This window comes from Bombina bombina, chromosome 7, assembly GCF_027579735.1.
Source record: "Bombina bombina isolate aBomBom1 chromosome 7, aBomBom1.pri, whole genome shotgun sequence".
Taxonomy (NCBI): domain Eukaryota; kingdom Metazoa; phylum Chordata; class Amphibia; order Anura; family Bombinatoridae; genus Bombina; species Bombina bombina.
The window spans coordinates 543,735,124-543,751,261 of record NC_069505.1 but is presented as its reverse complement, the minus strand read 5'-3'; the positions used below and the strand labels follow the sequence as shown (position 1 = coordinate 543,751,261).

Below are 16,138 nucleotides of genomic sequence, written 5' to 3'. Positions count from 1 at the left end.
AAAATAGAATCCAAAAACTTACATTAAAGGGACACTGAACCCGATTTTTTTCTTTCATGATTCAGATAGAGCATGAAATTTTAAGCAACTTTCTAATTTACTCCTATTATCATTTTTCTTCATTCTCTTGCTATCTTTATTTGAAAAGCAAGAATGTAAAGTTTAGAAGCCGGCACATTTTTGGTTCACAACCTGGGTTATGCTTGTTGATTGGTGGCTAAATGCACCCACCAATAAACAAGTGCTGTCCAGGGTCTGAACCAAAAATTGGCTGGCTCCTTAGCTTAGATGCCTTTTTTTTTTCAAATAAAGATAGCAGGAGAACAAAGAAAAAATGATAAATAGGAGTCAATTAGAAAGTTGCATGTTCTATCTGAATCATGATAGAAAAAAATTGGGTTTAGTGCCCCTTTAACCCTTGCATACCAGGGTTATAATGTCTACATCGGAACAACGTTCCAATGTAGACAAATTGAAATTACACGATCGCGAGATTTCAATTATTGGATCGGGTCTGGGGGGGCGTCCCTATGACGCTAGGAACGCCCTCCAGACTGCGATGAAATCCAGAAAGCGCAGTTGGTTTCAGGACAGCCGTTGGCTATGATGTTGTATTCCGTCATAAAGGCGCTAAAGCCCAGCGCCATTTTGACGGAATACAACGGCATAACGGTGGCAAAAGGTTAAAGGGACATGAAATCCAATACATTTCTTTCATGATTCAGATAAGAGAACACAGTTTAAAACAACATTCCAATTTACTTATATCATCTATTTTGCTTCATTCTTTAGGTATCCTTTGTTGAAGAAATAGCAATGCACATGGGTGAGCCAATCACACGAGGCATCTATGTGCAACCACCAATCGGCAACTGCTGAGCCTATTTAGATAATAGAAGTAAATTGGAAAGTTGTTTAAAATTGCATGCTCTATGTGAATCATGAAAGCAAAAAAATGTGGGTTTAATATAGCGAGCTCCTGTGCTTGGTAATGTTGTTGGCTGCTTTACATTGTATTGAACAGTGAGATCGAGAGGGCTGTGATTGAAGAACAAGTCTGTGGTGTGATTTTTACAAAACAAATTCGCACCTGGAAGAGGAATTTGGGGGGGGGGGGGGGGGCTTAAGGAGACCTTTTCAGAGGCAAAAAAATACATAAAATAAAAATGGAAATTCATTTTTTTTTAAATGGTAAGGAAAGGGTTAAAATAACCGAAAAATGTATTTTGAGCTGGGCCTTGCAAAATGAATAATGTAGTAGGGTAGTTGTCCGTTAAAAAGTGTAACCAAAGTATTTTTAAAAAATAAAACCTGTGCCCTTTATTACCCTTGTATTAAGTGTTAATCTGAAATACATTTTTCTTTTTTAGTGCTTGGGAAAGCCAGGTATTAAAGGGATAGTCTAGTCACAATTACATTTTCATGGTTCAAATACAGCATGCAATTGTAAGCAACTTTCTTATTTACTCCTATTATCATCATCCATTTATTATGCTAATTGGTGGCTACATTTAGACACCTATCAGAAAGCGCTGCCCAGGTGCTGAACCAAAAATGGGCCGACTTGTAAGCTTTACATTCCTGCTTTTTTAAATAAAGATACCAAGAAAACAAAGAAAGTTGCTTAAAATTGAATGCTCTATCTGAATCATGAAAGTTTGATTTTGACTAGACTGTTCCTTTAAGTGTTATTGCTTGCTATTATTTATTCCAAAATATAGAAGGTGTATAGCAAATAAAAGACTAATACTCCCCTACTGGAGAGGAATTTTTGTTCCCATGCTGCTTTACACTTAAAGGACAAGTAAACACAGTAGATTTGCATAATCAACTGATGCATGGTAACAAGACAATGCAATAGCACTTAGTCTGACCTTCAAATGAGTAGTAGATTTTTTTCTGACAAATTTCAAAGTTATGTCTATTTCCACTACCCCTGTATCATGTGACAGCCATCAGCCAATCACAAATGCATATAGGTATATATTGTGTGAATTATTGCAGGAGCTGGTGACTCAAAACATGTAAAAAAAAATATATATATATATAAAGTCTGCGTACACTGTGCTAATGAAAGTAAATTGGAAAGTTGTTTAAAATTGCTGCTGTATCTGAATCATGAAAGTTTAATTTTGACTTGAGTGTCCCTTTAAGTATTATCTACACTAAATGTTGGTGTGGAACCTCATAGAAATGTATTAAGTGTAGCAAATACCGCACCTGTGCTATCTGACGTAGCATGCGCTATACTGCTGTTTGCATGATAAATATTAACCGCTGACTTAATGTGAGCACAAAAGTGCTAGCAGTATGGATTTTACACAAGCGCTATCAGCACACCATACTCATTGCTTTTTTGTGTTCCATTTGTTATCTAGGCCTATGACTTTTAGAAGTGGCCAATGCCACCTATTAACAGCAGCAGCCTCATTAGTGTAGTGTATAGAGTTTTGTTTTTAGTATTTGTGTACAGCCTGACTTATACACACATGTATACATGATACAGGACTGCTGTATGTACTCACTAGCCTCCAGGCTACAGTAATATACAGACCAATATCTGGAACCACTAGTCCTACAATGCCTGCGAGCTTCTACTGAGAATTTCATCGTAATTCTGTCAGCTTTTGGCTTCTACTGAGCTCGTTCTTTTAGCAATCACTCCTCTTTCTTCAGAACCCCCCCCCCCACCTACTAGACAATAAAATCTATTTGCATGTCAAGTTTCATAAAGACTGGTACAATAATGTTTGATGTTATTTTGGTTAATCATTTTTAATATTAAGAGATAGGAAAAAGTAAATTTTTGTTCTCCACTGAACAGCTCAACAAACTCAAAGGGACGGCAAACACCTTGAGATTTTTATATAGAATGTTTAGTTATGCGTAATAAAACAACTTTGCAATATGCTTTCATCATTTATGTTGCCCCCTTTTCATGCAACATGGCTCTGAAAATGTAAATGCACCCTGCTGGCTTCTCAAGACTTACCCTGCTACATACATGTCGCTAATTGGCTGTAACTGATAATGTCTGCAAAACAATGAACTTTATACTACCAATATGACCTTGGCTAGCCATGTTGTTTGCGGACACAAGCCCGAATCGGCTCCTCCAGATAAGGCTAGTGTTGGGTGGAGTTTGGCTATCACAAAACAGTTGCAGCAAACGAGAAGTGAATTTTTTTTAAAAAAACATTTAGACATGGCCGATATGCAATTACAAGGTGTTAAATGTTCCTTAATTTCTAATATTTATGTAAGAGATATATAAGTATCTAATACAATCCAATCTTTACTCACCTTCAGAAGGCTGAGGGGAATACCCTCCAGTGTCCATCACTACCACCTGGGCCAACTGCTGCCTGGGAAGGCTACGTGGTTTAGTTGCAGTGAAATACAAGTTTATTCTTTTGGTGACGTAATCCCGTTCGGCAGGACGTGTAGTTGCTGTAGCTGTTGGGATTAGTACAGTGTTTATTTTCGTATCAACAGACTGATATTACGTCACTCTTTAGCAATACCCATTAGTTTTATGGGTTCAATATACAATTTATAACAAATCTAAATAAACATTTAAGGCTAGATTACAAGTGAGGCGCACACGTTTTTGCACAAGCGATGTTTTTGCGAATCATAAAAAATTGCATGTATATTCAAAGTTGAGCGAAAAACATAATTTATGTAAGAACTTACCTGATAAATTCATTTCTTTCATATTAGCAAGAGTCCATGAGCTAGTGACGTATGGGATATACATTCCTACCAGGAGGGGCAAAGTTTCCCAAACCTTAAAATGCCTATAAATACACCCCTCACCACACCCACAAATCAGTTTAACGAATAGCCAAGAAGTGGGGTGATAAGAAAAAAGTGCGAAAGCATAAAAAATAAGGAATTGGAATAATTGTGCTTTATACAAAAAAAATCATAACCACCACAAAAAAGGGTGGGCCTCATGGACTCTTGCTAATATGAAAGAAATGAATTTATCAGGTAAGTTCTTACATAAATTATGTTTTCTTTCATGTAATTAGCAAGAGTCCATGAGCTAGTGACGTATGGGATAATGACTACCCAAGATGTTGATCTTTCCACGCAAGAGTCACTAGAGAGGGAGGGATAAAATAAAGACAGCCAATTCCTGCTGAAAATAATCCACACCCAAAATAAAGTTTAAAGAAAACATAAGCAGAAGATTCAAACTGAAACCGCTGCCTGAAGTACTTTTCTACCAAAAACTGCTTCAGAAGAAGAAAACACATCAAAATGGTAGAATTTAGTAAAAGTATGCAAAGAGGAACCAAGTTGCTGCTTTGCAAATCTGAACAACCGAAGCTTCATTCCTAAACGCCCAGGAAATAAAAACTGACCTAGTAGAATGAGCTGTAATCCTTTGAGGCGGAGTTTTACCCGACTCGACATAGGCATGATGAATTAAAGATTTCAACCAAGATGCCAAAGAAATGGCAGAAGCTTTCTGGCCATTTCTAGAACCAGAAAAGATGAAAAATAGACTAGAAGTCTTTCGGAAAGACTTAGTAGCTTCAACATAATATTTCAAAGCTCTAACAACATCCAAAGAATGCAATGATTTCTCCTTAGAATTCTTAGGATTAGGACATAATGAAGGAACCACAATTTCTCTACTAATGTTGTTAGAATACACAACCTTAGGTAAAAATTCAAAAGAAGTTCGCAACACCGCCTTATCCTGATGAAAAATCAGAAAAGGAGACTCACAAGAAAGAGCAGATAATTCAGAGACTCTTCTGGCAGAAGAGATGGCCAAAAGAAACAAAACTTTCCAAGAAAGAAGTTTAATGTCCAATGAATGCATGGGTTCAAAAGGAGGAGCTAGAAGAGCCCCCAGAACCAAATTCAAACTCCAAGGAGGAGAAATTGACTGAATGACAGGTTTTATACGAACCAAGTCTTGTACAAAACAATGAATATCAGGAAGATTAGCAATCTTTCTGTGAAAAAGAACAGAAAGGGCAGAGATTTGTCCTGTCAAGGAACTTGCGGACAAACCTTTATCTAAACCATCCTGAAGAAACTGTAAAAATTCTCGGAATTCTAAAAGAATGCCAGGAAAAATGATGAGAAGACACCAAGAAATATAAGTCTTCCAGACTCTATAATATATCTCTCTAGATACAGATTTACGAGCCTGTAACATAGTATTAATCACAGAGTCAGAGAAACCTCTTTGACCAAGAATCAAGCGTTCAATCTCCATACCCTTAAATTTAAAGATTTGAGATCCTGATGGAAAAAAGGACCTTGCGACAGAAGGTCTGGTCTTAACGGAAGAGCCCACGGTTGGCAAGAGGCCATCCGAAAAAGATCCGTCCATGCTTGAGCTACCAGCAGAACAAACGAGCATTCCTTCAGAATCTTGGAGATTACTCTTGGAAGAAGAACTAGAGGCGGAGAGATATAGGCAGGATGATACTTCCAAGGAAGTGATAATGCATTCACTGCCTCCGCCTGAGGATCCTGGGATCTGAACAGATACTTGGGAAGTTTCTTGTTTAGATGAGAAGCCATCAGATCTAATTCTGGAAGTTCCCACATTTGAACAATCTGAAGAAATGCCTCTGGGTGAAGAGACCATTCGCCCGGATACAACGTTTGACGACTGAGATAATCCGCTTCCCAATTGTCTATACCTGGGAAATGAACCGCAGAGATTAGACAGGAGCTGGATTCCGCCCAAACCAGAATTCGAGATACTTCTTTCATAGCCAGAGGACTGTGAGTCCCTCCTTGATGATTGATGTATGCCACAGTTGTGACATTGTCTGTCTGAAAACAAATGAACGACTCTCTCTTCAGAAGAGGCCAAGACTGAAGAGCTCTGAAAATTGCACGGAGTTCCAAAATATTGATCGGTAATCTCACCTCCTGAGATTCCCAAACCCCTTGTGCCGTCAGAGACCCCCACACAGCTCCCCAACCTGTAAGACTTGCATCTGTTGAAATTACAGTCCAGGTCGGAAGAACAAAAGAAGCCCCCTGAACTAAACGATGGTGATCTGTCCACCACGTCAGAGAGTGTCGTACAATCGGTTTTAAAGATATTAATTGAGATATCTTTGTGTAATCCCTGCACCATTGGTTCAGCATACAGAGCTGAAGAGGTCGCATGTGAAAATGAGCAAAGGAGATCGCGTCCGATGCAGCAGTCATAAGACCTAAAATTTCCATGCATAAGGCTACCAAAGGGAATGATTGTGACTGAAGGTTTTGACAAGCTGATATCAATGTTAGACTTCTCTTGTCTGACAAAGACAGAGTCATAGACACTGAATCTATCTGGAAACCTAAAAAGGTTACCCTTGTCTGAGGAATCAATGAACTTTTTGGTAAATTGATCCTCCAACCATGATCTTGAAGAAACAACACAAGTCGATTCGTATGAGATTCTGCTAATTGTGAAGACTGAGCAAGTACCAAGATATCGTCCAAATAAGGAAATACCAATACCCTGTTCTCTGATTACAGACAGAAGGGCACCGAGAACCTTTGTAAAAATTCTTGGAGCTGATGCTAGGCCAAACGGTAGAGCCACAAAACTGGTAATGCTTGTCTAGAAAAGAGAATCTCAGAAACTAAAAGTGATCTGGATGAATCGGAATATGCAGATATGCATCCTGTAAATCTATTGTAGACATATAATGCCCTTGCTGAACAAAAGGCAGGATAGTCCTTACAGTTACCATCTTGAATGTTGGTATCCTTACATAACGATTCAATATTGATAGATCCGGAACTGGTCTGAAGGAATTGACCTTCTATGGTACAATGAAGAGATAGAATAAAACCCCAGCCCCTGTTCCAGAACTGGAACTGGCATAATTACTCCAGCCAACTCTAGATCTGAAACACATTTCAGAAATGCTTGAGCCTTTGCTGGGTTTACTGGGACACGGGAAAGAAAAAAATCTCTTTGCAGGAGGCCTTAACTTGAAGCCAATTCTGTACCCTTCTGAAACAATGTTCTGAAACCAGAGATTGTGAACGGAATTGATCCAAATTTCTTTGAAAAAAACGTAAACTGCCCCATACCAGCTGAGCTGGAATGAGGGCCGCACCTTCATGGGGACTTAGGAGCTGGCTTTGGGTTTCTATAAGGCTTGGATATATTCCAAAGTGAAGATGGTTTCCAAACTGATACCGCTCCTGAGGATGAAGGATCAGGCTTTTGTTCCTTGTTGTGATGAAAGGAACGAAAACGATTATTAGACCTAAATTTACCTTAGATTTTTTATCCTGTGGTAAAAAAGTTCCCTTCCTTCCAGTAACAGTTGAGATAAAAGAATCCAACTGAGAACCGAATAATTTATTACCCTGGAAAGAAAGGGATAGCAAAGTTGACTTAGAAGACATATCAGCATTCCAAGTTTTAAGCCATAAAGCTCTTCTAGCTAAAATAGTTAGAGACATATACCTGACATCAACTCTAATGATATCAAAGATGGCATCACAAATAAAATAATTAGCATGTTATAGAAGAATAATAATGCTATGAGAATTATGATCTGTTACTTGTTGCGCTAAAGCTTCTAACCAAAAAGTTGAAGCTGCAGCAACATCCGCTAAAAATATAGCAGGAGTAGAGACAGCCCCATTAACCTTAGGGATTTTGTCCCAAACTCTAATCGGTCAGATGGCACAGGATATAATTGCTTAAAACGTTTTAAAAGGAGTAAATGAATTACCCAAATTATTCCATTCCCTGGAAATTACTTCAGAAATAGCATCAGGGACAGGAAACACTTCTGGAATAACTACAGGAGATTTAAAAACCTTATTTAAACGTTTAGTTTTAGTATCAAGAGGACCAGAATCCTCTATTTCTAATGCAATTAATACTTCTTTAAATAAAGAACGAATAAATTCCATCTTGAACAAATACAAAGATTTATCAGCATCAACCTCTGAGACAGAAACCTCTGAACCAGAAGAACCATTATCAGTATCAGAATGATGATGTTCATTTAAAAATTCATCTGAAAAAAGAGAAGTTTTAAAAGACTTTTATGTATACTAGAAGGAGAAATAACAGACATAGCCTTCTTAATGGATTTAGAAACAAAATCTGTTATGTTATCAGGTACACTCTGAGTATTAGATGTTGACGGAATATTTTTTTTAGCGCCAAATAAGACGCCCACATTATTTGGCGCCTAAATGCTTTTGGCGCCAAAAATAACGCCACATCCGGAACGCCGACACTTTTGACGCAAAAGAACGTCAAAAATGACGCAACTTCCGGCGACACGTATGACGCCGGAAACAGAAAAAATTTTTGTGCCAAAAAAAGTCTGCGCCAAGAATGACGGAATAAAATGAAGAATTTTCAGCCCCCGCGAGCCTAACAGCCCACAGGGAAAAAGTCAAATTTTTTAAGGTAAGAAAAAATGATTGATTCAAATGCATTATCCCAAATATGAAACTGACTGTCTGAAAATAAGGAATGTTGAACATCCTGAGTCAAGGCAAATAAATGTTTGAATACATATATTTAGAACTTTATAAAAAAGTGCCCAACCATAGCTTAGAGTGTCACAGAAAATAAGACTTACTTACCCCAGGACACTCATCTACATGTTGTAGAAAGCCAAACCAGTACTGAAACGAAAATCAGCAGAGGTAATGGTATATATATATATATATATAAGAGTATATCGTCGATCTGAAAAGGGAGGTAAGAGATGAATCTCTACGACCGATAACAGAGAACCTATGAAATAGACCCCGTAGAAGGAGATCATTGCATTCAAATAGGCAATACTCTCCTCACATCCCTCTGACATTCACTGCACGCTGAGAGGAAAACCGGGCTCCAACCTGCTCCGGAGCGCATATCAATGTAGAATCTAGCACAAACTGTTTGTAAAACTGATTTGTGGGTGCGGTGAGGGGTGTATTTATAGGCATTTTAAGGTTTGGGAAACTTTGCCCCTCCTGGTAGGAATGTATATCCCATACGTCACTAGCTCATGGACTCTTGCTAATTACATGAAAGAAAACAGAATTTATGCTTACCTGATAAATTACTTTCTCCAACGGTGTGTCCGGTCCACGGCGTCATCCATTACTTGTGGGATATTCTCCTCCCCTACAGGGAAAGGCAAGGAGAGCACACAGCAAGAGCTGTCCATATAGCTCCCCCTCTGGCTCCGCCCCCCAGTCATTCGACCGACGGTTAGGAGAAAAAGGAGAAACTATAGGGTGCCGTGGTGACTGTAGTGTATAAGAAAAAGAATTTTTTTTTCCAAACCTGATTAAAAAACCAGGGCGGGCCGTGGACCGGACACACCGTTGGAGAAAGTAATTTATCAGGTAAGCATAAATTCTGTTTTCTCCAACATTGGTGTGTCCGGTCCACGGCGTCATCCATTACTTGTGGGAACCAATACCAAAGCTTTAGGACACGGATGAAGGGAGGGAGCAAATCAGGTTACCTAAACGGAAGGCACCACGGCTTGCAAAACCTTTCTCCCAAAAACAGCCTCCGAAGAAGCAAAAATATAAAATTTGTAAAATTTGGCAAAAGTGTGCAGAGAAGACCAAGTCGCTGCCTTACATATCTGATTAACAGAAGCCTCGTTCTTGAAGGCCCATGTGGAAGCCACAGCCCTAGTGGAGTGAGATGTGATTCGTTCAGGAGGCTGCCGTCCGGCAGTCTCATAAACCAATCGGATAATGCTTTTCAGCCAGAAAGAAGGAGAGGTAGCAGTAGCTCTTTGTCCTCTCCTCTTACCAGAGTAAACGACAAACAAGGATGAGGTTTGTCTAAAATTCTTTGTTGCTTCTAAATAGAACTTTAAAGCACGGACTACATCTAAATTGTGTAACAAACGTTCCATCTTTGAAACTGGTATTCGGGCACAGAGAAGGAACAACTATTTCCTGGTTAATATTCTTGTTGGAAACAACTTTTGGAAGAAAACCAGGCTTGGTACGCAAAATAACCTTATCTGAATGGAACACCAGATAGGGTGGATCACACTGCAAAGCAGATAATTCAGAAACTCTTCTAGCAGAAGAAATAGCAACCAAAAACGGAAGATAGATAGCAACTTGATATCTATGGAATGTAAGGGTTCAAACGGAACCCCCTGAAGAACTGAAAGAACTAAATTTAGACTCCAAGAAGGAGTCAAGGGTCTGTAAACAGGTTTGATTCTGACCAAAGCCTGTACAAAAGCATGTACCTCTGGCACAGCTGCCAGTCGTTTGTATAACAAGACAGATAAAGCAGAAATCTGTCCTTTTAGAGAACTCGCTGACAATCCCTTATCCAAACCTTCTTGGAGAAAGGAGAGAATCTTAGGAATTTTAATCTTACTCCAGGAGAATCCCTTGGATTCACACCAACAGATATATATTTTCCATATTTTATGGTAAATCTTTCTAGTCACAGGTTTTCTGGCTTGGACCAGAGTATCTGTCACTGAATCTGAAAACCCACGCTTGGATAAAATCAAACGTTCAATTTCCAAGCAGCTGCAGAGAAATTAGATTTGGATGTTCGAATGGACCTTGTACTAGAAGATCCTGTCTCAAAGGTAGCTTCCATGGTGGAGCCGATGACATATTCACCAGGTCTGCATACCAAGTCCTGCGCGGCCACGCAGGAGCTATCAGAATCACCGAGGCCTTCTCCTGTTTGATCCTGGTTACAAGCCTGGGAAGGAGAGGGAACGGTGGAAACGCATAAGCTAGGTTGAACGACCAAGGCGCCACTAATGCATCCACTAGAGCGGCCTTGGGATCCCTGGATCTGGACCCGTAGCAAGGAACCTTGAAGTTCTGACGAGACGCCATCAGATCCATGTCTGGAATGCCCCATAATTGAGTCAACTGGGCAAACAACTCTGGGTGGAGTTCCCACTCCCCCGGATAGAAAATCTGACGACTCAGATAATCCGCCTCCCAGTTGTCTATTCCTGGGATGTGGATTGCAGATAGGTGGCAGGAGTGATCCTACGACTGGGAAGGTGTCTTAACTAGTGCCTGGTGATAAAAAACGTTCCCCAAATAATAAAAGTGTGAAATCCACTTCAAACTTTAAATAAAAACTTAAATAAACAATTTTTTTTTTTTTAATGCATTCAAAGTATTGCACCCCAATTTTCAAGCTGTTAGCCCTTAAAATGTGGAAACCGGAGCCGTTTGCAATTTTAACCCCACTACAGTCCCAGCCACAGCCTTTGTTGTGACTTAACTATCCCTGAGAAAAACTATGAAGGAATTATCCAATCTTTACCAAATTTTCACCACAGGCTTCCATACATAGATACTACTTGTTCAGAGCGGCAAGGAGAATGACTGGGGGGCGGAGCCAGAGGGGGAGCTATATGGACAGCTCTTGCTGTGTGCTCTCCTTGCCTTTCCCTGTAGGGGAGGAGAATATCCCACAAGTAATGGATGACGCCGTGGACCGGACACACCAATGTTGGAGAAAAGCAATTTACGCTTCAATCCTTACCCAATCTCAGAGCTGTGGTTAACTGTTCTCCAAAACTAAAAAGTTGCACAAAAAAAAAATCAAAAATGCATTACAAAGTACAGTTACACTCATAACACCATCTAATAAAAATTATTAAAAATAAATATTGCACAAAAAAAGTTAAAAGGGCTCAAAGATATGAGACCTCAAGTGTTAGAGAGAAGAAAAAAAATGCTGCCAAAGCACTTTAACATTCATTTAATGTCGGGTTAGTGTAATTGCAAAAATCCTATAGTGTTTGTGCCAGAGTCTGGTATTTTTTTTTCTCCATTGACTTCTATGGGGGAATATGTGAAAGAGCAATGCGATATTGTAAGTTCAGATTTGTGCACTAGTAGGGTTACCAATTGCGCAAAGTAAGGTTTTTTTAACTTGTAAAACCAGAGCAACTCGAGTCGACTAGCGTAAAAAGCTCAACTCTAGCGGAGTTTTCACGATAGCGAAAACACAATATACCACGCCACTTGTAAGCTAGTATGTATGTATGTATGTATGTATGTATGTATGTATGTATGTATGTATATGTATATATATATTATATATATATATATTATATATATATATATATATATATATATATATATATATATATATATATATATATATATATATATATATATAATAACAAACACAGTTTTCAGCGTACCTTTCCTTGCATTTGCTTCTAGTTTTTCATACATATATGTTTCTATTAGAGCACTGCAGATTTTGAGATAAACTCTATGCATGGGCAATTATTCGTTTTGCGTTTACACAGATATTTGGTGCTGCACTTTTATACTAATAAATTTTAAACTGAAAATAGGTGTATGTTGCAGCCTGTTGCCATTTTCAGCATTCATTTTGTAAACAAATGCAGTTTCCAAACAAAGGATACCAAAAGAATGAAGCAAAGTAGAGAACAGAAGTAAATTGGGAAGCGGTTTAAAATGGTATACACTGGGGGGGGGGTCTAGGCGCAGTATCTGTAGCTCCTAATGTGATGCACCTAATCTGCAGATTATTGCTGCTATTCTGCAACATCCATAGCTACCAGTCTCATCCTGGAATAATGTGAGACACATTGTACCGAAATGATTAAAAATGTTGTTGAGTCTATATGCGTTAGGCTCAGATATAGACCGTTGAAACCTGGGCAGCAGCCATTCTACAGGGATTCAGCACCCCCCCAACGTGAATCGGGGTAAGCAGCCCGAAGTAGACTGCACTTCATCATCCACCTACCGCTACATCAGGCACAAGAAACATAAGTGTTACCGTGGAGGGACAACCTACAACCTTCCCTAAATATGGAGGCTTTAATTAAATGGGAAGAAGAGATGATGCAGCTCATAGAAAACCACTACTCGAATTTAATGGCAGAGTTAAGTAGCCTACTACTCAATACACAATGCATAGAAATTTACTTCCCTGCAATGAAGGACAAGCCTACCGGGGACAGTGGTAGTAGCGTCATGCCATATATGACTGGCCTGATTGATACAGAACTGTACTGCCGCTCTGGCCTAGAGAGCTTTGTGGACCGCACATGGAAGGAGGGCCAAACTAGTTTGGAGCAATGACAGGAAGACCCGTATATTACGAGAATGGTCACTATCCCTGTACTTGACACCCATGCTGCCGCAGCGGCCAACTATAAAGGTACAGAACGGGGCCTACGCTAGATCTACAAATCTGTCTTTCCTCAATCCTACTGGCGCGGCAGGCAATAGCTATCCACTACCGACTCCAGATACCGGCAAAGACCTTTACAAGAACCAGAGGCATATAAACAATTGGTGGCATTTAGAGACTAACAAATGGATATGGCAGCATTACCACCTGGAACTTTATGCCCTATTTAGGACCCCATGGGCCTTGAGACTCGGAGTTGGTTAAAGATAAGATCCAGGACTAAGACTCCCCTTACAAGATAGGAAACTGAGAGAAAATTTGGCAAGTTGCTATGTTAAAATAGAGACACACTTTTATATGGTTTAGCTTTAACAGCCTTAAGAATTATTAAGCCTAGGGTTCTTAGAGACGTCTACTTAAAATATTAATTTCTATCCCATGCCTAACCTTCTAGTTTTTATACTGATTCCATACTTTTCAATGTCAGGGGTATAAGACGTTCATGTTAACTGTTTTAATTATATTTGTTATGATCCCTAGAGGTCTTAAACTGTAATAATTCTATATGATGGGCAGCTAGACACGTATGCTCATTTGGATCATTCAGATTATCAGTTATTAATACCGAGATGTAAGTGCGTATCCATATATTAGCTGAGTAGTACCCTATTATAAGTGAGAAGACGCATTCAGGAGAAATAGCTAGAATCTAAATATATATTCCTACCTTATGTCTAACCCTCTAGTTTTTATACTGTTTCCCTATTTTTCAAGGTCAGGGATATAAGAAGTAAATGTTAAATGTTTCAGTAATATTTGCTGTGAAACTGAAATGTTTTAAGCTGCACTGCCTCTATAGCTTAAGAGACTGTACACCAAGGCTTAGGCTTATTTGGATAATTCAGATTGTCAGGTACTTATACTGATAGTTAAAGGGACAGTCAAGTCCCAAACAAAATTTCATGATTCAAATAGGGCATGTAATTTTAAACAACTTTCCAATTTACTTTTAGCACCAATTTTGCTTTGTTCACTTGATATTCTTAGTTGAAAGCTAAACCTTAGACCTTGAAGGCCGCCTCTAAGCTGAATGCATTTAGACCACTAGAGGGCGTTAGTTCATGTGTTTTATATAGGTAACATTGAGCTCATGCACGTGAATTTACCGAGGAGTGAGCACTGATTGGCTAAAATGCAAGTCTGTCAAAAGAACTGAAATAAGGGGGCAGTCTGCAGATGCTTAGATACAAGGTAATCGCAGAGGTAAAATGTGTATTATTATAACGGTGTTGGTTATGCAAAACTGGGAAATGGGTAATTAAAGGGACAGTAAATACCAGAATTGTTGTTGTTTTAAAAGATAGATAATGCCTTAATTACCAATTCCCCAGTTTTGCATAACCAAAACAGTTATAATTATACACGTTTTACCTATGTAATTACCTTGTATCTAAACCTCAGCAAACTGCCCCCTTATTTCAGTTTTTTGACAGACTTGCATTTTAGCCAATCAGACTCCATGGTAAATTCACGTGCATGAGCTCAATGTTATTTATATGAAAACACATGAACTAATGCCCTCTAGTGGTGAAAAACAATCAAAATGCATTTAGATTCGAGGCGGCCTTCAAGGTCTAAGAAATTAGCATATGAACCTCCTAGGTTTAGCTTTCAACTAAGAATACCAAGAGAACAAAGCAAATTGGTGATAAAAATAAATTGTAAAGTTGTTTAAAATTACATGCCCTATTTTAATCATGAAAGTTTTTTTTGGACTTGACTGTCCCTTTAAGGGATTATCTATCTTTTAAAACAACAAAAATTCTGGTCTCGACTGTCCCTTTAAGTGCATATCCATATATCAACAGTTTTATACCCTATCATAAGTGAGCTGGCATATTCAGGAGAGTTAGTTAGAATCTATGTGACAAGTTAAACAAGTTTCACTGAACTGTTTTTGCCTATGAACTACCGTAAATCAGAAAACATTCCATTCTCTAGGCTTACATTACTACTTTATCTTTCTGTTAAATCTTTCTGTATAGGTGACCCAACTAGTGCTATACATTTCTAGACATCCAAATAGCACTTAGAGCATTATATGTAATATACAAAGCGTTTAAATAGCTACCGAGTACCCATTGAGAACTATATAAGCAAACTGAGTTGAGATGCCAAACCATACGATATACTAGCATTTTAGATGTGGTTCCTCCTATCTTTTATTACAGTTACCCAACGGTATCCGGGGTATGATGATATTATACTTATCTGTCCATGTCTAACACCCTAAACACTTTTTCTAGCCTAATACGCCCTTATTACTGACAATATCTTTAAGGTTTTGTCATTATGCTGCCTCACTGTCAGCGGCCAAGACAGTGGGGTGCACTGGGCAACATAAAAGATTGGGAATATACAAATAACCAATAGACAATTTTGTATACTATAGTGTTTAAAAGTGCATATACGGCGCCAACATCCAAGCTCCCAAAGTGAGACCCCTAAAAACTAAAACAAATGGATATTATTATAGAAAGAGGGAGCACCAGCTATAGGCTAAAGTATCAGAATAACAGAATAATATTAAAATACATTTATTACATTCAAATAAACTAGGGTACCCTATGTACATATAGCAATTCGATTGAAAACAATTAAAAAAATAGTTAAAAACAATAGAGTAAGTACCCCTCAGGAGAGAGGGGAATACCAAAACATATAAACACAAAAAAAATGTGTATTAAAAGTCCCAAATGATAAAAAAATCTTAATAAGTAATGATATTCTTAACAAATGTCCTGTGTAACAAATCCAGTGCCCTTGTGAATCCAATTTATCCGGTGTGTATGATGGGGTATCCAAGAAATCAAAATAAAGATGGTAATCAAAATATATGATAAAAATTGGAGAAAAGTGAATCAAGTGAAAAAAGTGAATAAAAAAATCCAATAGGATCCAATAATTGCAGTACCTGTGAAAACAAAAAATCACATC

The 16,138-nt window shown here is 38.5% G+C and overlaps 1 protein-coding gene across 3 annotated transcripts in view; it reads right to left on the bottom strand.

Annotated features, from left to right (window-relative positions):
- The window catches only part of LOC128666985 (uncharacterized), a 59,542-nt gene that overhangs the window by 9,579 nt on the left and 33,825 nt on the right, over positions 1-16,138 (bottom strand). For all 3 annotated transcript variants that reach the window (XM_053721833.1, XM_053721831.1, XM_053721832.1), the window contains exon 6: positions 3,304-3,456. In XM_053721833.1, the coding sequence (XP_053577808.1) occupies positions 3,304-3,456 (153 nt within the window). The remainder of the gene's footprint in view (positions 1-3,303; positions 3,457-16,138) is intronic.